Raw genomic sequence first — 23,950 nt, forward strand, 5'->3', positions numbered from 1 at the left:
CAGCTAGGATCAGTGTTTTCTTTACAGTTTGCAGTTATCTGTGTTATACGTCTCGTGATTTCTGTACTTTGATGATGCGCGAAAATTAAACCGCGTGAATTCGTCAATTTTTCTCTTTCCACGAAAATTAAGCCGTGCGAAAATAAATGATTTTACAGTATGTGACAGTCACCAGGCTTGAGTGCTTCAACCCAGTCATCATCACCAATTGATGCCTGTAACTGTGGCACACAACCAACAACAAAGTCATTATAATCAAGCTACAGCAGGTGCCTCACAGACATATAACCTTCAGCAGATGCTTCACAGACATATAAGCTACAGCAGGTGCCTCACAGACATATAACCTACAGCAGATGCTTCACAGACATATAAGCTACAGCAGATGCTTCACAGATATATAAGCTACAGCAGATGCTCCACAGATATAGCAAAAACAGCAAAAACATTATCCGCGAAAATAAAACCTCCGCGAATAATTATGATAAATTGTGAAAATAAAAACAAACAAAGAGCTTTGAGTTTTAGTTTTGTATTGCTAGGGATTTGACTACAAGTACACTTCATTCGTTCATGACTCAGTGAAACAAAAAGATACATAAAAACAAATTAAATAGTTGATTCAACACGTCATTTTCAGTGTCTCTGATTGACACGATACACATGACTTTACTAACTTAAAAAAGTCAGGTCACCTGCTACTAGTGAATTTGTCCGAAAGTCCAGCTTGGCGCAATCCGCTTTGGATTAAATCCTTCCTCTTGGATATGTTGTCGTAGGTCTGGATAATCCATTGCGCATGTAGTGGTTTGACAATACTGGTACACGTGCACAGAGCTTTCTGAGTAACTGATTGGCCGAGCGTGGATGACAGCTAGGGTCAGTGTTTTCTTTACAGTTTGCAGTTATCTGTGTTATACTCTCGTGATTTCTGTACTTTGATGATGCGCGAAAATTAAACCGCGTGAATTCGTCAATTTTTCTCTTTCCACGAAAATTAAGCCGTGCGAAAATAAATGATTTTACAGTATGTGACAGTCACCAGGCTTGAGTGCTTCAACCCAGTCATCATCACCAATTGATGCCTGTAGCTGTGGCACACAACCAACAACAAAGTCATTATAATCAAGCTACAGCAGGTGCCTCACAGACATATAACCTTCAGCAGATGCTTCACAGACATATAAGCTACAGCAGGTGCCTCACAGACATATAACCTACAGCAGATGCTTCACAGACATATAAGCTACAGCAGATGCTTCACAGATATATAAGCTACAGCAGATGCTCCACAGATATATAAGCTACAGCAGGTGCCTCACAGACATATAACCTTCAGCAGATGCTTCACAGACATACAAGCTACAGCAGATGCTCCACAGATATATAAGCTACAGCAGGTGCCTGACAGATATAAAGCTACAGCAGATGCTTCACAGATATATAAGCTACAGCAGATGCTTCAGAGGGATAAACACTAAAGCAGGTGTTCCACAGATATATAAGCTACAGCAGGTGCCTGACAGATATAAAGTTACAGCGGATGCTTCACAGATATAGAAGCTACAGCAGATGCTTCACAGACATATAAGCTACAGCAGGTGCCTGACAGATATAAAGCTACAGCGGATGCTTCACAGATATATAAGCTACAGCAGATGCTTCAGAGGGATAAACACTAAAGCAGGTGTTCCACAGATATATAAGCTACAGCAGATGCTTCACGGATATAGAAGGTACAGCAGATGCTCCACAGATATATAAGTTACAGCAGATGCTTCAGAGGGAAAAACACTAAAGCAGGTGTTCCACAGATATATAAGCTACAGCAGATGCTCCATAGAGATATAAGCTACAGCAGATGCTTCACAGACATATAACCTTCAGCAGATGCTTCACAGATATATAAGCTACAGCAGGTGCCTGACAGATATAAAGCTACAGCAGATGCTTTACAGATATACAAGCTACAGCAGGTGCCTGACAGATATAAAGCTACAGCAGATGCTTCACAGATATATAAGCTACAGCAGATGCTTCAGAGGGAAAAACACTAAAGCAGGTGTTCCGCAGATATATAAGCTACAGCAGATGCTCCATAGATATATAAGCTACAGCAGGTGCCTGACAGACATATAACCTTCAGCAGATGCTTCACAGACATATAAGCTACAGCAGGTGCCTGACAGATATAAAGTTACAGCGGATGCTTCACAGATATAGAAGCTACAGCAGATGCTTCACAGACATATAAGCTACAGCAGGTGCCTGACAGATATAAAGCTACAGCGGATGCTTCACAGATATACAAGCTACAGCAGATGCTTCAGAGGGATAAACACTAAAGCAGGTGTTCCACAGATATATAAGCTACAGCAGATGCTTCACGGATATAGAAGGTACAGCAGATGCTCCACAGATATATAAGTTACAGCAGATGCTTCAGAGGGAAAAACACTAAAGCAGGTGTTCCACAGATATATAAGCTACAGCAGATGCTCCATAGAGATATAAGCTACAGCAGATGCTTCACAGACATATAACCTTCAGCAGATGCTTCACAGATATATAAGCTACAGCAGGTGCCTGACAGATATAAAGCTACAGCAGATGCTTTACAGATATACAAGCTACAGCAGGTGCCTGACAGATATAAAGCTACAGCAGATGCTTCACAGATATATAAGCTACAGCAGATGCTTCAGAGGGAAAAACACTAAAGCAGGTGTTCCGCAGATATATAAGCTACAGCAGATGCTCCATAGATATATAAGCTACAGCAGGTGCCTGACAGACATATAACCTTCAGCAGATGCTTCACAGACATATAAGCTACAGCAGGTGCCTGACAGATATAAAGCTACAGCAGATGCTTCACAGATATATAAGCTACAGCAGGTGCCTGACAGATATAAAGCTACAGGAGATGCTCCACAGATATATAAGGTACAGCAGGTGCCTGACAGATATAAAGCTACAGAAGATGCTTCACAGATATATAAGCTACAGCAGATGCTTCACAGACATATAAGCTACAGCAGGTGCCTGACAGATATAAAACTACAGCAGATGCTCCATAGATATATAAGCTACAGCAGATGCTTCAGAGGGATAAACACTAAAGCAGGTGTTCCACAGATATATAAGCTACAGCAGATGCTCCATAGATATATAAGCTACAGCAGATGCTTCAGAGGGATAAACACTAAAGCAGGTGTTCCACAGATATATAACCTACAGCAGGTGCCTGACAGATATATAGCTACAGAAATGCTTCACAGATATATCAGCTACAGAAGATGCTTTACAGACATATAAGCTACAGCAGATGCTCCACAGATATAAAGCTACAGCAGATGCTTCACAGACATATAAGCTACAGCAGATGCTCCACAGATATAAAGCTACAGCAGATGCTCCACAGATATAAAGCTACAGCGGATGCTTCACAGACATATAAGCTACAGCAGATGCTTCAGAGGGATAAACACTAAAGCTGGTGTTCCACAGATATATAAGCTACAGCAGGTGCCTCACAGATATATGAGATACAGCAGGTGCCTCACAGACATATAAGCTACAGATGCTTCACAGATATATAAGCACAGCGGGTGCCTCACAGGTATATAAGATACAGTAGGTGGTTCATAGACATATACACAACAGGTACTTCACAGACATGAAAGCTACAGCAGGTACCTCAAAGGTATTTCAGAGACACATACAGTACAGCTGGTGCTTCATAGACAAATAGCATATATCTGCAAACAGACATGAAAGCTACAGAAGGTACTTCAGTGACATATATGCTACAAGCGCTTCACAGGCATAAATACTACAACAGGTACCTCACAGACATAGACTTCCACAATTGCTTCACAGATATATAAGCAGTAGCAGATGCTTCACTGACATCTAACCTACAGCACTCACAGAGCTGATGTGGGGACCTCCATGGGGTGCATTATTCCAACATCTTGGACTTCATATATCTTCTGGCCATGACAGGACTTGATCTTGTCTCCTGTGGATGAAGAAGACATCTCATGTCAATACAGTACAGAACACTCCCAATACTTCATACTATCTCAATAGTAACTGCAATGTAGACATGACACACTAACAGAGATGATGACATACATGTGATGACACTTTAATACAGATATGATGACACACTGATACAGATATGATGACACAGTAACAGAGATGATGACACACTATCACACTATCATAGACACGATGACACACTAATACAGACACCGACAACTGACATAGAGATGATGACAGTATTACAGACATGATGACACACTAACATAGACATGATGACACATGTGATGACACTTTAATACAGACATGGTGACACACTGATACAGATATGATGAGACACTAACATAGAGATGATGACACTATTACAGACATGATGACACACTAACATAGACATGATGACACACTGATACAGATATGATGACACATGGTGGTGTTTGATTAATCAATGTCATCGATGATTGATCAGTAAAAAAATAGTAATCAGGAAATCGAACACGCTATCTGCAATCGATCATGACTGGTTAATAGAAGGTAGAATAGACCTTCAGCAGCCCATGCTTGTCATAAAAGGCAACCATACTTGTTGTAAGAGGCGACTAACAGGATTGGGTGGTCAGACTCGCTGACTTTGTTGACACATGTCATTGGTTCCCAGTTGCACAGATCGATGCTCATGCTGTTGATCACTTGATTGTCTGGCCCAGACATGATTATTTACAGACCATCACCATACAGCTGGAATATTGCTGAGTATGGCGCAAAACTAAACTCACTCACTTACTCGCTTATGTAAGTCAATATTTTGTAATAAAAGGAAGCATGTAAGGAGATCCCTGATTGGCTCACATGGCTGTACCGTATGTATGTGACCGGTATCATCCAGTGACAAGACTTGTAATAGTCTTGTATCACACTGCTTTCTCTTTTACAAATATGTTTGCCTGGAAGCTAAACACTAATTTTATGATCGAACTTTAACTGATGATGGATTGTTTTGGTAATCCAATACTGGATAGTGAAAATACCCAACACTAATGACACACTAACATAGAAATGATGTCACACCATCATACAGATGATGACACACTATCATAGACAGACAGGATGACACTCTAATACATATATGATGACACACTATCATAGACAGACAGGATGACACTCTAATACATATATGATGACACACTAATATACTGAAGGACTATGAAAATGCATAGCCAAATTTTATATGGAAAAAATAATGAAAAAGACCAGAGATGAAATCAATTGGTATTATTTCTCAAAAGCTCATTGAATGAACATTCAGTACAAAGAAAAAAACAATGCAGAAGTTTCAACAGTACAAGAATGACGTCATTCAAAGTAAGCTACCCTCACACTAACAGTCAGTATCTTGTGTGGCCACCATCAGCCCGGGCACAAGTATGGATATGCTAAGGTATAGAGTCACAGAGGCGAGTGATAAACGCCATTGGAATGTTTCTCCATTCTTACTGCAAGGCCAAGGTCATTTCTGTCTTCCCTGTTCATCCCAGAGGTGTTCAATAGGGTTCAAATCTGGTGAATATGAGGGCCAGTCCATCACATTGATCCCTGATTGTTGGATGAAAGCTTGTGTGATGCTTGCGGCGTGAGGACGTGCGTTGTCATGCTGGACAATCAACTGACGTCGGGGTCATTGGTGACGGCGAGGTAAAGGAAAGACTTCAGCCCTAAGAATTTCATCCACATAGCGCTGTGCTGTGAGATTCCCCTGGATGACATAAAGATCACTCCTGAAACGTGCGTTTATTGCCCCAAAAACCATCACGCTGCCACCACTGAATCGATCTCGGTGTCGCACACATCCATTGGCATAACGTTCACCATGTCGCCGGTAAACATATTCTCGTCCATCAACAAAGGACACGCAGTACCTCGACTTATCAGAAAACACAATTCTCCGGAAGAAAAGTCATGGTTGACACCCATACCGGTGAGCAAATTGTCATCGGGCTTGGCAGTGACATGGCTGTAAGATGGGATCACGGTAGGGGTGTCAGGGCCGTAACCCTGCTTGTCTCAGGTGTCCTTGAACTGTAATGAGGTGGATTCGCCTGCCATGCCTGCCTATGATGTTTGCTGCTGTTGTTGCTGCTGTCCGGAAGCGGTCTCTGAGGTAAGCCAGTCGCATTTGTCGGTCTTGTCTTGGCATTGTTACCGGAAGTTGACCAGGTCTTTGTTGGTCTGCAATGCTTCCGGTTTGCCGATGTCTACTGACAAGACGGCTGATGGTGGACTGGTTAATGTGGAGACGCCTGGTGACATCTGTCTGGGAGGTTCCTGGGAGTCCAAGAGCCCTTTAAGGTAGCGCTTTAGAGATGCCTCCCTTTGGTGTGTAAACACTCGCCGATCACGAAGGTTCCATACTTCGCTGGAATGCACAAGAATCAGTGACTGTATATATAGGGCTGGTTGTTGTGTTGACGGAACACACCCACACCCACACCCATCCACCCACACACCCACACCCACACACGGATTTACTGGAGTTGTCACCATTGGGCTATATACATCTGTCTATCTCTTTGTCTGATTGTCAACATCGACCTACATCCAACATTGCTGTGTAACATTCAGTATAACTGTTCCTCACTCTCAAACCAAGACTTTGGTGAGTTGATATTATATTTGTAACCCATTACTTTAGATTTTACTCACTTGCATTGTATCATTGTATTAGTGAATATTGTGAATCATTGTATCATGCTCTCTGCTTCATACATAATACTGAATATCTTTGACTTGTCTGTGTTATATTTTGCTGGTTCTGAGAAGATTTTTTATACCGTTTGTCACGGCAAACTATGCACCATAACAAAATTGTGGGCTTGTCTAGGATAGAATTTCATTTGACATTTGTGACCTATTGTGAAATTTATTTCAAATTTTTTGTACTTTTGCAACAAGTTCATTGTGGAACCAGCAAATTGGTGTTCTAACTTGAGAAGTTTGCATTGTCCACTGACCCTGAGACAGTCAGTCAGTTGTGCAAATCAGATTTGTTGCAAATTTCTTCACATCCCAAACTTGATGCGAAAACCTGCAATGAGCAAATTTCAGATTTTGAAACTAGTGTTGAATCACCACATTGATGAGAGAGTTTTCGAACATGATGTTTTGGAAATGGTTCAAGAGGAATGTTCAGATCAACGGGAAATAAGAAGAAATGGAATATGGAAAAGAAAAAGAAACAGAACTGAAAAAATTGGAAATTGGCAGAGAAACTGATTGAAAAAAGCTTGAAAAATCTCCCTCCATTCTTCCTTTTTTGACATTGCAAGGCATGTTAGACTCTTACACCCTTTTTGATGAGAAAGAAGTTGACAAATATTTCTACATTTTGAAAAGGTTGCTGAAAATCTCAAGTGGCCTAGGAAGTCATGGATTATGCTACTGCAAACTGTTTTGAAGAGTTAAAGCTCAGGATGCTTATTCAGCCTTGTCGATACAGCAAAGCTCGGACTATGATCTTGTCAAGGGCACACTTTCGAGGTCTTATGAGTTAGTTCCTGAGGCTTATCGTCAGAAATGCTCACAAAAGGTTGATGACTTACAGCGATGTTGGCAGATGATGACTGTTTGACTCACAAGAGTTCTTCTAGATCTCCAGGTAATGCAAAGTTTTCTAGCCATAAGGGCTTTTCCCCGGGCAAGTTTTTAGGACATGCAGGTTACAGTGGTGTTAGAACAGGTTCAGTTCTAGTGGCAATCAGTCACATTCTTTACAGTCAAAGTCTAAGACTACCAGTGGTTCTGATCTTGTTTGGGCATATTGTAAGAAGTCAGGTCATTTGATTTCTGCATGTTACAAATTCCAGTTTAAAAATCAGGCTGCAGGTTCCCCAAATGCTTTTGTGTCCACTGCGCCCAAGCTTTTCTTTCCAGATGGTTCTGAAGAGTGTTTGGTGCTGATCCAACTCTCACTGTTTTGCCGGAGAGTTCAGTTGGTACAGAAAAGTTGGAGGATGAATTTCTGGGTATTTTTTCTTCTTGTGCAGTGACTCATTCAATGTTGAAAGGCATTTCTTCCAAGACTTCTTTGCAGAATGATTCCATTTATGATCATTCTTTGTGAGAGGTAGAGAATGATGAGTAGTAGTAGTAGCTCTTCAGGTCTCTTGATAAGTCAGATAGTTTGTCAGGTGGTGGACACATTCTTTCCAGAGAGCAGCTTATTAGTGCGCAGGGTGAGCATGTTGAAGTGCAGAAGTTGGCTGGTGAAGCTGTTTCTTTTGAGAAGGCTAGCAAGGTTCCAGTTTGTTATTACAACAAGAATGGTATTCTGAGGAGGAAATATAGGTCGCTGGATGTTCCTGCAGAGGATGATTGGGAATTGTATCATCAAATTGTGGTACCAAAATTATTTCGAAAGCATGTATTTTCGTTGGCACATGAAAGTCCCATGGTTGGTCATCTGGATGGAAACAAAACTTGTGAGAAAATTTTGGCACATTTCCTTTGGTCCAGTTTGAGACAAGATGCAGCTGAATATTGGAACACCTGTCATGCATGCCATGACTAAGTCTGGTAATCAGTATTTGCTCACTATCATGTATGCTTCTACCAGATTTCCTGAACAAATTCCACTTTGCACGATTGTTGTTCCTGTGATTGTCAAGGCATTGGTCAAGTTTTTCACCCTAGTTGGTTTGCCAGTTGTTGTTCAGTCTGATAGGGCTCAAACCTTATGTCTGAGGTGTTTCAACAAGCCATGTACCAGTTGGGTATTAAGCAAGTTAGGTCTAGTGCTTATCATCTTGAGTCAGAGGGAGCTTTAGAGAGGTTTCATCAAACTTTGGAGAATATGATCAAGACAATGTTTTGAGACATAGAAAGATTTGGGTGAGGGTGTGCATTTGTTGTTGTTTGCGGTCAGGGAGCCAGTTCAGGAAAGTTTAGGGTTAGCCCTTTATGCTGGTATTTCATCACAGTGTGCACGGACTACTAAAACATTTAAAAGAACAATGGCTCAATGACAGTCCTGAGATCAATCTTCTAGACAGGACAGACTTTCAAAAGCATGTGAGTTGGCCAGACAAAGTTTCAAAAGCAAAAATGAAAGTTAAAAGAAATAAATTTCACATGTGGTGAGAAAGTGTTAGTCTTACTTCCCATTCCTAGTCAACCACTGAGAGCTAGATATCAAGGTCCATATGTTGTTGACAAAAAGTCTAGCAACACAGACCATGTCAGATGCCCAGCTGTCATAAACAAAAGAGGTTGTGTTATGCAAACATGATAAAGAAATATCATGACAGGTCAGAAACCAAACAGGTCAGTTGCATTGCCACACTCTCCCCAGGTACTGATTGTACTAGGGAACAATGTGGACAACACTGATGATGGTGTTAGCAATGTGAAGTTTGATGACCTTAGTGATAATGTTTCACCAAAGCTGAGAAATTCTGATGTGTTCGCTCACTTTGATGAGAAACTATCACATTCATCCCCTGAGTAGAATGTTCAAATGTCAGATATGAGTTCTCTCACTTATTTCCTGATGTGCCTGATCAAACTGATGTTGTTAGCCATGATATAGATGTAGGTGATGCTGTGCCTGTAAAGCAACACCCATATTGGATGCATCCTGTAAAACGTGAAATTCTGCAGAAAGAAGTGAAACACATGCTGGACAATGACATTATTGAACCCAGTGACAGTCCATGGAATTCACCATGTGTTCTTGTTCCAAAGAGTGGTGGAGGTGATTGGTGCTGCTGTGCTGACATGAAAGCTGTCAATGCACTCTCGTGAACTGATTCATATCCCATTCCGAGAGCGGCCAATTGCATTGATCGCATTGGTCAAGCTAGATATATATGTCAATAACAATACAAATTAAGACTTACTGAAGGACTTCTGGGAGATTCTACTTACAGACCGTGCAAAGAAAAAAATCGGCATGCGCTACACCAGATGGACTGTATCAATAAAAAAGTGATGCCGTTTGGTCTGAAGAATGCACCAGCGACGTTCGAGAGACTCGTCAGCTTTGTGACATCTGGTCTTGATATTGTCAAAACTTACCTGGATGATGTCATCAATTATGACATGGAGCGGGAAAAAACATCTTAAAGGAGCTTGTGCTTTCTTCGAAAGACTGCCTGAAGCAAAATTGACAGTGAATCTAAGTGTGAATTTGGGAAGGCCCAAGTTGAAGTTTTAGGGCATGTTGAAGGGCACAAAGGTTGAAGCCATTGTACGTTTTCCAATACCTCAGTCTTACAGAGGAACTCATGAGGATCTTGGGTATGGCTGGCTATTATTGATAGTTTTGTCAAAATATCTCAGAGGTTGTATCACCACTTACCAAACTTTTTGGGACAAAAAGTATATAAATTTCAGTGGGATAGCAGTTGTCAGACTGCATTTGAGAAAGGCAAAGCCATACTCACAAATTCACCAAATTCACAGTCAAGCACCAAATTTTGAGAGAGTATTTAAGCTGCAAATTGATGCAAGTGATGTAGGTGCAGGTGCTGTCCTGATTTGATTGAAGAAGATGATTCAGGAATTAAAACATCCAATTTGTTATTTTTTCAAGAAGTTTGACAATCATCAAAGATTATTTTTAACAACTGAGAAAGAGACATTAGGTATTTTGTTAGCTTTACAGCATTTTGAAGTGTACCTAGGTACCACTACTTTACCAATTGAAGTGTTTACTGATCACAATCCCTTGACTTTTCTTCATAAAATGAAGAACAAGAATCAGAGACTTATGACCTTGTAAGGGTTCAATCTTGTGATCAGACACACTAAAGGGAAAGACACTGTTTGTGCTCATGCACGTTTCACGCTGTGAACGTATCACGACTTGATGATGCTGTATGAGTGTATTTGCATTATATCATAGTAATTCTGCTATCTATCATATCTGTTATATATCATACAGGGGAGAAAAATAGAGACCGAAGTGGGCGAGGAGGGGCTGTGATGCTAGCGCTAAGGTGACTAGTTTCATCAGACAATGGTGTATCGTAAGTCACTCTTGTGGTGATTTGGCAGATCAAAATGGTGAGCAACGGGTTTGTCTCTCTTATGTGTGACATCTGCAAAATGTTCAGACAGCCTGGTTCTGAACGCCCTTTTGGTTTCACCTACATATTGTTTCTTACACGAGTTGATACACCATTATCACTCAACTCAAGGCACAACCTCAGCGGGAGACCACCACTAAACTCTGACGCTCCACGGAACTTAAGTGGATTTTCGAGCTCCACACGTTCAGTCCGCAGGGTCTCAATGATAAAATTGTTGGTTGAAATTCACCCCGTTTTTCATACCATGCTATATATCATAGTAAGATATTTCCCATGTTATTCATATCATTGTATGTCATGTTATTATGCATGTTATGTTGCTATGATTGTAAGAAACACTTTCTGTGGAACTTTCTTTTCCTTAAGGGGGAGAGTGTTAAGAGAGAGTATTTTCTGTAATGTGTTTTGTTATTGATTGAGTGATAGTTGTTCTCAATTACATTTCATATCACAACTATAGTGTTTTAGCAGCACACCTTTCAGGTTGCACGTTAGAGTCGCCTCCCTTTGGTGTGTAAACATAGATATGACACTCTATCATAGATATAATGACACACTGTCCTGTGTTAGTCTACACACTACATGTTACAGTGATGAGGATGTCTCACCCCTCTTGATGTGTCCGTCACAGATGGCTATTTGGGCTATCACACCCTTGTACTGGTTATACCACGAGTCAAAGAGCAACGCCTTCAGCGGTTTCCGGGGGTCACATGACGGTCTGCAAGTAAACATTGTTGGCAGTGTAGTGTAGGATAAAGCATGACTGCGAGGTTATGATAGGGAAAGTAAGACCTGAGACCAGTGGGTGGGGAGAAGTAAGACTCAAAGCGTGTAGCGCTCCAGGTCTTACTTTCCGAACCATAAATGTTTAAGAGTGCTTTATCATACATATAAACCATAAATGATGGATAATGGGCAATCTTTTTGTTGCGAGGGGCGATAACATTCCTTTTGATCAAAATTGATATAAACGATGGTCCAACATCTCACTTCCAGTCTAGTTCCTGACTCATGAAAAGACAGAACCCTGCAACTGTGTTGCCATGGTCACTTTCATTGAAAAAATGATCATTTACGATGAAAAGCCATTAACTGACACGTTTTGCTTTGATTTTTAGTTCAGATCAAAGCATTGTTTGTTTAATGTCCAAATGCAGTATGAATTGACATGATAGAAGATAACAGGGAAAACACCATGAAAAGTCGGTATATTGTCACAGCATTTCCCATGACAGAACCCGAGACTTGCTCTGTCTATGAAATAATGAAACTTCTTTGTATACGTTATCAACTCTTATGTTATTCCCAACAGTAATTCTTCAAAGGTCACATGCAACATAAAAAACAAGTTTGCAGATTCCGATACCTTTCGGTACGCACTTAACGAAACAAATCATTAAAAATGCCCATTCAACCTATAAAGTTGACAAAAATGCGATGAAAAAAATGCCTGCGAAATCGGAGTTCAAACGCTCCAGCGCTGGGGGAAAAAGTGGTTTCAACAGTTGTGCTATGCTGCGCCCATAACGCATGCACAGTGAATAGGTTCGCAGAGCTTGAAACAGTATGCATGCCCGTAGCATGTGGTCATGAGTAGTAGTCCAATCTTGGTACACAAACAAGTAAATAATCTACCTGTTACATAAAAAAAACTTGTTGATTGTGGAAAGCGGCCTCTGTGACAGAGAAAGCTCAATGTCTGGTTTATTGACACCCATATGTCTGCCTGCCTGTCTGCTAAAGACAACATGCAGTACACAGCTACAATCATTGACCACATGCAATTTGAACTTAATACCTATCAGGTTATATGCCATAAACAAAATAAATTGATTCATGACTCGTGCACCAGAATCCTGTCTCTGCCACATTATGTAATTAGGCAGGCGTGATACTTGTACACAAGCCATGCTTTTATGTCCGGATGTGATTAAAACTGGCGCAAACTCTTGTCAGTTTCAAGTCCTGCTTTGTACTTGGACGAACGACAGTTTAAAACCAGTCAGCTCGACTGAGGTGATTTTTGATTGGAGATTGGATTGAACGCAAATACAGAGAATATGTATCTACAAAACCCAACACATCTTTTTGCATTCCTTATGAACAACTACTTTTCTAGTGTATATGATTTTGTTTGACAACGGAATATGACACCATACTGAAACGATGCATCAAATACAATAAAAGTAGTTGTTATCCATAAACAATCTTACTTTCCCGTGACTCGCCATACTTCTAAAATGCCCATCAGACAGATCATCTTTCTGTACACACAATGAGGACTCAGCATATCAGCAAATGAACCAGCCAATTGGAAGCCATTGTTACACATGAGTGCACACCCACCCGCCATGTCTGGATTCGGTCTCCTGAGGGCTTCATTTCGAGGGAAGTAAGCCCAAGTTCAAAATATTGTACTGTTGAATCACGATTGTACGCTTATAATTTTGTTTATTTTTTTTTTACAAGCAGCATTGTAACTATATGTCATGAACGAGTGCTAATTGTGTTTTAATTATGTTTGAATTTTTGGTTGCATGTGACCTTTATCTATTGCAACATTAAAATCTTACACTTATAATAATAGTTCCTATACTACCACCGATCTCCATGTGAAAAAATCGAGATACCCCTCTAGCAAACGAGTATTCCGTGGAAGTTCTTTGTTGAGAATCTATGATTGTTACACATCCCTGACAATGTGAAGAAAATCCGTATAGGATGTAACAGAGTAGCATAAGTAATGGTGGAACGGGCTCACGCCCAATATATAAGATAAATAATATCAATAACGCGATCTAGACCCCATTATTCACAAACTCTGAAAAAACAGACACTACCCATCACAGGCTGGGTTTGTTCACAAAAAGTGACCGCAGACAGCTGACTGCAAGTCACTCCACTCCACAACCTGCATTTATGTTCGGCGTACATAAATTTTTAATTTATCATTCATACATAAAACATAACTTACATAACTGTACACTCTGCTTTGCATTTGGTAACTTTCGTAAATTCTTAAAGTGCTACACAATCATACATCATCAGTGTCAACAGTGATAGTTCACTTCATACACAACTGACTTAAAAAAGATGGGAAAAAACTTTTCCATACTCTGTCATGGTCTTCCTTTCTGCTTGAAGATGTTTGTTGTCTTAAGTCTATGGTTGCTTCAGTGAGCATCCACAATTTTACCATCAAGACACCAATAACATTCTCATAAATGCTCTATATTGATACAATCAGTTTGTATGTGTGGAATGCACTTTACAAAGGTAAATAAACCAAAGTTCCTAATACAAGCTTATCATATGACAAACCACGAGGTTAATTCTTCAGTCATATTTAGTATCAAATCTAAACGAAGCAGTGACGAAGAGGTAGGCAGATCTTAAGATGGACAGATTATTAAGATCAGATAATTCACTGTTTCCATATAAGATTGTCTTCAAGCTTTACCCATGTTTGTAATTCAAATTTATATACATATGTGACAACACATGCTGCATTTAAATTTTGTATTGTATGTTGTATGGTACCAGTGTCGATATAAACTGTAAAGCTGTTCACAATCCCATTTCATTTTTTATCAATAAAAAACAAACACAATAATTAAGCACAAAAAATGAGATGTGTAAATCATTCCCTCTGCTGGTGATGGCTGTGTGGGATTAGTTAAACGACCAAACCCATTTGAGCATGCCTTATAATCCTCTTACTCTTAAAACAAACAACTTCAGTCCAAAGAGGATACCACTAGTGGGATTATTTGGCTGATTTGAGTTAGTGTTTTGATAATGCTTAGTCTTGATGAACAATAGTCTATTTCAACAACATGGTCAATTGGTAAAATTCATATTAAAGTGACATACCTTTATTTACATGTTTCACAAACCGTTGTGTACACGTGCACTGTCCATTGTATTTCTTGGTGGGAGAAGTTACAGAGAGGAAGAGTAACTCAAAGTAACTTGATGACCTTTTGAGATCTAAATACATATATGAACACCCGATGGGAAAATGCAGTTGATCATTGCACACCAACATACGAACATTTTTGCTGTCGTGAATTTGAGACTTTACATCTACAAAGCCGTTCAGAATGTCTGTCAGCGATATTTCTTCAGAGGGCACATTCAGCTCAGGTGAGTATATTGCAGATGACGCAAGTATAATATTTGTAAAATCAGTAAGGCAGTCCTGATGCCACGTGTTCCTTCAGCAGCATTGTTGCTGAGAAATCTTACACTCAAGACTACCATATCATTTAGCAGGGAGCTCAATACACAGAGTCGTAGAGTATCCCTGCCATTCAGTAAGTGTTTAGTATATTGAATCACGATATGAGAACAACAGCCCGACTAATTGGCTGATCAAAGGTTTATTAAATGTCATAAATATCCTTCCTGGGACTTAATCAGGCTATGGGGGTGGAATATATTCCCCAGGTAACACCAGCTGTGTTTTGTGGTTGAGCTGAAGGATTACCTGTTGCATGTAATTTCAATTATAATGTATAATTAGTATAAGACTGATTTTGGACGTATTCTTACAGACGTAAAACATTCTGTTTTATGTTTTAAGAGATAGGTTTCATCAAAAACAACAATAACGGAGCAATACAGACTAATCCCAGTATTCATGCATATACGTATTTTGGGTTCCCATATCACACGTCATTATATGGATGGAATAGTGACTTTAATAGATATATCCTTTTCAAAATCGTTAGGCATTTCAAAATCAAATTTAATACAAATTTATTTTAAAAACTAAATTGATTGTTTATTTCTTTGTAAATGTTTGTAACGTTTTCAGACAAGATACTCTTATACGATGTTGTATTAGCAATAATTCGACTTTATTTGAGACTTTAGTTGCAATACCTGATACTTATTTTGTTAGGTTTTTCAAAATGCTAACTGCATTTTTCCCATGAATTTACTTTCACAGACAACTGTGAGGCAGGTTCTACGGAATGCTGAGTCTGTAAGAGGAATGACCCTAAATCCACAACAGACGTAAGAATATACTTTAGTATGATTTAAATACAGTAACTGCAAGAGTTTCAAAGCATTAAACAATTCAACAAGTAAAACTTCCAGTGTTTCTAAAATAACCTCAACATGAATTTAACTTCATTGTGCTGACAATAAATTTAGAATTGTATTTTTTCAGGTTGGAAACAGGACAGAATAAGGACGCTAAGGCAGCTCTCCTCGTTATTCCACACGATGAGTTTCAAGGTATTGCAGTTCTGCTTAATGCTCTGTCCTATATGCATCAGTGCACAACAAAAAATGAGCATCCCACTGTCATATAAGGCATTAGGCCTTGTTAATTAATGAACCCTTACTGACATGACTTGCTCATCAATGAACAAGGGATTAGGCCTTGTTGTGTGTTGAGGCTTTGTTCAAGGCTGGGAGATATAGTAACAATCACCCCTCAGTATTAATCCGTGTGATCTTTCAAAGGAGGAAAAAGGTTGTACCATACAACACCTGTGTTCTAATGCACTAAATACACAAGTATCAATAATACTTGCTATGAGATTATGAGAATAACCATTGATTCTATTTTCACATTGGCTTACCATTCACTTAATTCAAGTATAATCATATTGATTGTTTTCTTCAGAAATCAAGTCGAAGGGATGCAACAGACAGACCTCCCCAGCCGTAAGAAAGCAAAATATGAACAAGTATTAAAGAATGAACAACTACAATGCTACCCCATTGTTTTTTATTGTATATTTGTAAATGGAATGTTTCCGTATGAAATTTAATCTTCCTCTTTCTTCTTGTAATCTGTAAATAAACATCTAGTGTAAGCTTGACACTATCTATTTGTTTTGGAATAATTTAATTCGCATGAAAGATGGGAGTATTATAAGAGTGAAACAAATTCTGCATTACAGAATACCATTTCCATCAACACTGCAGTATTGACCACGGAGCACTATCAAGCGAACATCAAATTTATTTCAATGTTATGATATGCTAAATTCCTTGTTAACGCGTCATAAACCAAATTCAGCACATTACAACTTTCACCACCTAAACAACCCACTCCTCGGCGCATTATCGCGATGATGACACTGCAAGATGTCAAACCAGCCTACAACTCAGCAGAAACAATTTCAAAATGTTTTTTATCCAATTTTTTATCCAATAAAGATGCAGCAGAGTAGCGAGGGAAATGGAAGCAGTGTGACCAGCCACACCTCAAATATGGTTCCTATGCCATGTGAATAAAATGACAATGCACAAAGTCGAACGAAGGCCATTCTGTGTATTTTACAGGCACAAGGTGGATAAGAACTTACTAGTATTTGGCGTTACCACTATTGATCATGAGATAAAAAAACACCCCAAAAACATATGAAATATCAACATGTCAAATATTCCACCACTATCAGTACTAGTAACATATATTTCATTATATCAGTTCTGCTATTTGTAAGAAAATAAAAAAAATTATAAGCGTACAATCGGGATTCAGAAGTGCAATATGTTGTACCAGGGAGCCTATATAGAGTATTGTAGAGTATCCCTGGATTTCCGTATGGATTGATATACCATTGTCAAACAAAATCATATACACTATGTTGTTATCCATAAAGAATGTATGTACAGATGTTGGGTTTTTTAAACCCATCTCTGAATTTGCGTTCGATCCAATCAAAAATCATCTCAGTAGAGATGGTGAACTACTGGAAACTGTCATTCGTCAAAGTAAAACGCAGGACTTGAAACAGACAAGCATTTGCACCAGTTTCCGTGAGATCAAATCATCCGAGAAAAACGGATGTAGTTTCTTTGCAACCCATAGACATAAAAACATGTCATATGTACAAGTATCACACCTGCTGAATTACATAATGTGGCAGAGACAGGACTCCGGTGCAGGAGTCATCAATCAATTTATTTTGTTTATGGCGTATAGCCTGATAGGTGTTAAGTTTAAATTGCAAGTGGTCAATGATTGAAGCTGTGTATTGCATATTGTCTTTAGCAGACAGGCAGCCATACATTTAGGTGTCAATAAACCAGACATTAAGCTTTCTCTGTGATAGAGGCTGCTTCTTACAATCAACATGTTTTTTTATGTAACGAGTAGATTATTTACTTGTTTGTGTATACAACCAAGATTAGACTACTGCTCACGATCTCATACTTCGGGCATGCATACTGTTTCAAGCTCTGCGAACCTATTCACTGCGCATGCATTATGGGCGCAGCGCAGCACAACTGTTGAAACAACTTCTTCCCCCAGCGCTGGGGGAAATTTAGTGAATCGCTTGAACTCAGAATTCGCGGTGTTTTCCCCATCGCCTTTTTTTTTCTTTATAGGTTGAATTGGCATTTTTTATGATTTGTTTCGGTAACTGCATACTGAATGGTATCAGAATCTGCAAAGTTGTGTTTTCCTTTTTTATGTGACCTTTTAGAAAGTTTCGTTCCATGAGCACGATGTTCAGTATATTTTTTTGCGTCTCCAGTCCAACATGAAATTTATCATCTCGAAAACGTTGGGATGGGCTTTTCCAACAAGTTACTTTGACCTCCCATGCCAACCTCCAACCTGTTATTTGTCCAGGGCACATTTCTGTCATGGGGTTCCATTCCTGAAGGTTATTGTTTAGTTGTTAAATATAACAGTATGTGTTAACTGCAGCTAGCCCGTGTACAACAGGTGTAGTCCCACGAAGCCTAAAATTATTCAGTTAGGTACAGTTAATTCGGCTTATGGGACTTCATGCCTCAATGATTTTATGGGATTATGGTGGATTGTTGCTTGGCTGACCACAGAAAGGAAGAATCAACAGAAACAACAAAAATCAAACATGATTGTGAAATATTTCACAAAGGTGACCTATCCCATCTGTATCACTGGTACTATTGGTAAGGGTTGGATCGACCACATGATTCATAGCAACATATACTGTCATGTGTTATGTTATCATAACACAATCTCTATCATTTAGCATATTATCACAGGTCACAAGGTGATATTGTTTATGGTTATTGTTATTCACTGTTCCCAAACACAAAATAAGTGGGATACTGAGTCGGAATTCTTTTCTAAACAGCTTGCGCATAGTGAAAGGAACACCCATGCATCTTCACTCCACCGAACACTGTAGTAAGAGCATCAGCATCCTACCCCTAACAGAGTGACCCCTGTCCACTGAACAGTGGTCTGTCCCACTCTTATTTCACCCACTCTTTATTTTCACCTCATTAATTATGTCCAGGGGTCAAACTGTCATTAGCCTTTGGGATTTATTAGGTGTGAATTTGAGGCCTTGCAGACCATTTTACCATCACCCACCAGTTATCTCCCCTTGTGGATCTTTACAAATTGTAAATGTCTTGTAAACATCATCTTTGCAGAATTGTAAATGTCTTGTAAACATCATCTTTACAAGAGATTTACAAGCTTGTAAAGGTGAACTTTTTTCCAGTGTACGGCGCTGTTCTCCTTTTTTGTGATATACTAATTTGTGTATTTAGTCCAACTGTTTAACCATTAACATTGTCGCAGTTAAATCAAGTGCCACGAAGACCAATTCACAATCTTTCTAACCCTTTGAAGGAGTGTAATACTGAGATGGTTCTACTAATGGTTCCAGTTGTTTACCCATTAACACGTAGTATTCTTTCATAGCTTCATCGATGTCCTCGAATGTTCTAACAGGATGATTTTCGCATTGGAGTTGATTATTAACAAAAAATATAGTCTCTTCATTCGTCTTATAGCGTATTCAGCCTGTGCGGCCTGTAGTTTTTTACAGCTATATTGTGCCGTTTCCGCTCCGCTTCTACCTCAGCCGCGTTTGACTCTCCTACTTGAGACAACAGAAAATTACTCCCAGAAAATGCTAGGGCATTCAGAAGAGCCCCACCAACCATCATTGCTACAGTGGCCATTTAATATATATTACTTTAAAATACTTTCAGGTATAATACCTTGCTCTACCAGAATGTCCTTGGTGGCCATCGCCATACTAATGTTCATAGTAAGCATAAAAATATCTTGTAGATCAAAGTCGAGTTTTATAGTTGGTTGCTTTAAAATCATTTTATTCAACTGAGCATACCCTACTGCTAACCCAGAAACCACTAATGCGTGGTATGCATTGTTAACAGATGATTTTCCCTTAGACGTAACATATATTCAGGGAAATATATAATTTAAATTATGACATAATATGTGGGTCGGCTGTCCACAACTGGCTGTGGTGTAGTTGGCTGTCCGCAGGACCCCACACAACATATATAATGAAACAGCGGCAGTAGCTACTACATCACCTACAGCCACCCACATGTAATTATTATTTTTTTTGTGTCTGGCATTTTTCCTCCCAGCTTCAACTCTTTTTTGGTTCTTCTTCTTGGTGACTTGTGTCACTGGCTCCTGTGTGCTGTCCATTGCTGGGCTGTCCACCTTGGTTATCACTTCCTGGGCAGCATCCATGTTTTATAATATTATTATTTTACAGATTAGGATAGAATGCAGTAGAGAGGGTTCGGGTGATCCTGGCACAGTCAGACTGGTAAAGCTCATCATCATCTCAGGGACCTCGCGCCCTCTACACGCAGCCCAGACAGCGAAAGGGATTTCTCCCAGGAATACTGCCTAGTCGAACCCACCAAGAACTTTTCGGAGACTGCAGCCTTCTGCATTACCCAGATTGTTAGATGGGCTGTGCTCCTGGTGGAGAACCCGGGCACTCTCCTGATCTGCACCATGAGATCAGGAGGTACCAAACCAAGGGCACCAAGAACAATGGGAAGCCTGACGACAGTGTACTTGGGATGCAAGCGAGACATTTCAAAGGCGGGGTCCGCATATTTATCATGCTTTTCCTGAATCTAGCCATGCACATTGCTGTCAAAAGGGAAAACAAATTCAATGATATAAATAATTTCATTGGCTTCATCAAAAAGGACAAGATCAGGTTTGTTGGAAGGAAAGCCCTCAGTTTCACATTTGAGACCAGCCTTTTTCATCCAGGCGAAGGAGTCGCTTGGATTGCTGTTCTGTTCCACACACTGCATGTACACACAATGCAATCGCTTCTCAGAAAGTGTTTTATTAAATTTACAACGCTTTGCTGTGATGATCGCTGCTGTCATCGGGGCTAGATACATACCGTATTTATGATACAAAGCACAACTGATGTAGCTCAAGGCATTATCAATAAACGGGTCCTTCTCTAAGTCCACCCACAAATAAAGACAACGTTCAGGTAGGATAGGTAAAAAGTGCAACGCTATGCTGGTGTAAATCTAGGTAATAGTAGAACCTATGACTTTTGTCATCTCGGCCTCGAGTTGTGCCTCACACCTAGCGTATAATTTATTGATTTCCTCATCTGAAATTTTCTGAATTTTGTCAGCAGTGATGTTGTCGCCTAAATATTGTTTTCCCTTACCACCCACGACCAGTGTTATCAGTCTGTCTCGCCACTCGTCCTTTTGTTCCTCTGAAACTAAAAGTTGTTCTAGTAATTCATCACGCTCCATTTTATAATAAATTTATCTTGTTTTAACTTTTAAAAAATAATAACCAACATACACTAAACTCAGAGAGATAAAGATTAAGTTACACATGACAAAAACTTCAAAAACGACCATTACTAAAAATTACTGAAACATTACTAAAAATTACTAAAAATTACTAGGCCTACCACAGGTCATTACAAATATTCACTATGGCGACCGCTAGATCATTACTTGGTAATCCAATAGTTGGTCGTTTTTCAACACGAACATGGCGTGTTTAGTTTCAGTGAGCTGTTTTTTCACCCATTCCTGTTCTGATTTACTCATCACATCGTTCTCAAACGAATCCCTGTCCTTGCAGTGAAATAATACCACCCATCACATCTGCTCCCTCAAATCTTTCAAAAATAAGAGTTGAATTTTTGTGTCAGCACCCAGATGCCATGATTTGCGTGTCGGCCAGAGAAGGCTAAATACGATAACATGTCTCTTATTTTTGTTTTATATCTGCTAGCACTGCAGTCATTCAGGAGGAACAACGTTGGTTTTCCTTTAAATTGGTTGTGCAATTGGTTGGTCTACATTAAGTTGTGTGTCCATAATTACATATAAATATACATACAATTTCCTGGGTGATTGAGCCTTCTTCGTTATTTGAATGGTTATCTCCTCGCTTCCATTTTCGATGCGGCGCCCACTACCATGTAGATTGTTATCATCTGTCAATCTCATATCCAACCATTGTTGTTAAGTAATCCCTGATATTCACAGAGTATAGATCAAGTTCATTGACCACATTGTCGACTATTGTGTTTCGTTTGATCGCCAGTAGCTTCTTTATTTCATCCCACTGCTGGTGTGCTCTCATTCCATGGCTAAATAACTAATTAGGCACTCCCTCTATGGTCACTTCTACTTTGGTGATCTCTGGGTGGAAACATTTCTCGCGGTCTCTCTCGAAAGCACAGTATTCCTTCACAGGTATGATCAATATACCTTTCATCGATCACGCCGGCACGTTCATGTTGATATTCCCTACGGTATCGCTCTTGTCACACTTCATCATTCTGTGTCGCAGGATCCTATCGTACAGGATGGTCATTTTTCCACAGCACTGATTTCGAATCTGCCTGGCAAGATCCGGACTAGTCACCGTGTCTAACTCTAACGAGATGTTGTCGATCTCGTAACCACCTTGAAGACTGTTCAACGCACGCATGACTTTGCTGTAATCATTGAACGTGAGTTCGTATTCCAGTCTGTCACCAAATGCAGCTTGATAAAACGGTGCATGCCCAGTTAGCAATTCAATGTCAAGCGGGACACAAAACCTGTTACACTTCAGTGATTGCTTTTTAACTAACCGGTATTTTGGTGTGAAGGCGTACCCAACACATAACATAATTCAAGTTTATGATGCCGATTCCCTGGTACACGCTGTTGTCGTGTTCTGCCTCACTTTTCCACAGGTCTGTGTAACAGTAATATACATCACTGTCATCTATGCTAAGCACCTCGTTGCCGCTAATTTTTACAGTGACCTTCTTGACTATAACATGACCCACATTACTCACGATATCAGTTGGGTCACTTGAAGTCAACATGATGGTAAACACCAATCGTGCCGTCCCTGGTACTATGACATCATTCTCATCCAAATTTGGGAATCTAACTAACAGTACTTGGTTCTGGTCTATCTTACTGGGGTCGCTCGTAATAGAAACGGTGCACGCAATTGGTGCACGGTTGTGATATCGCCTCTCTTGACCCTGACCCGTCGTGCCAAAAACATCTCCTCTACACCTGAACTACTCGAGATCGAGCTGGACCACCTCAGACATGCCTTTACAACCTATAAGGAATACCCACCCTCCTTTGTCAACCAGACCATCAAGAGCACCCTCCATCCAACCACCAAGAGTCCCAGACAACAATCAGCTCCCTTCACCATCAGCATCCCGTACATTGGATCAACTAGCCACCAGCCAACTAGCAAACAACAGGCCAACATCGACGTCACCTTCCAAACAGGCAACACCATCCAGAACCTCCTGCAAGCAACAGGCAGGAAACCAGATCCAGCAGGTGTAGTGTACCACAATGAATGTGACTGTGGCGACACTTATGTTGGTGAAACCTCCAGACCCCTCGTCCACAGACTCAAGGAACACCAGACCTCAGTTAGAAAACAGGACTCCAAATCAGCCATTGCCGACCACATCAGAGACCACCCAAACCACTCCATCAACTGGAACAACATCAAGAGTGAGTGAGTGAGTGAGTGAGTGAGTGAGTGAGTGAGT

The 23,950-nt window shown here is 40.0% G+C and overlaps 1 protein-coding gene across 2 annotated transcripts in view; it reads right to left on the bottom strand.

Annotated features, from left to right (window-relative positions):
* LOC137274701 (translation factor Guf1, mitochondrial-like) overlaps positions 1 to 23,950 on the bottom strand; it is a 73,797-nt gene that overhangs the window by 24,096 nt on the left and 25,751 nt on the right. For both annotated transcript variants that reach the window (XM_067808049.1, XM_067808050.1), the window contains exons 8-9: positions 11,738 to 11,850; positions 3,934 to 4,024 (exon numbers count right to left, since the gene is read on the bottom strand). In XM_067808049.1, the coding sequence (XP_067664150.1) occupies positions 3,934 to 4,024; positions 11,738 to 11,850 (204 nt within the window). The remainder of the gene's footprint in view (positions 1 to 3,933; positions 4,025 to 11,737; positions 11,851 to 23,950) is intronic.

The sequence above is a fragment of the Haliotis asinina genome, chromosome 2 (genome assembly GCF_037392515.1).
Source record: "Haliotis asinina isolate JCU_RB_2024 chromosome 2, JCU_Hal_asi_v2, whole genome shotgun sequence".
NCBI lineage: Eukaryota > Metazoa > Mollusca > Gastropoda > Lepetellida > Haliotidae > Haliotis > Haliotis asinina.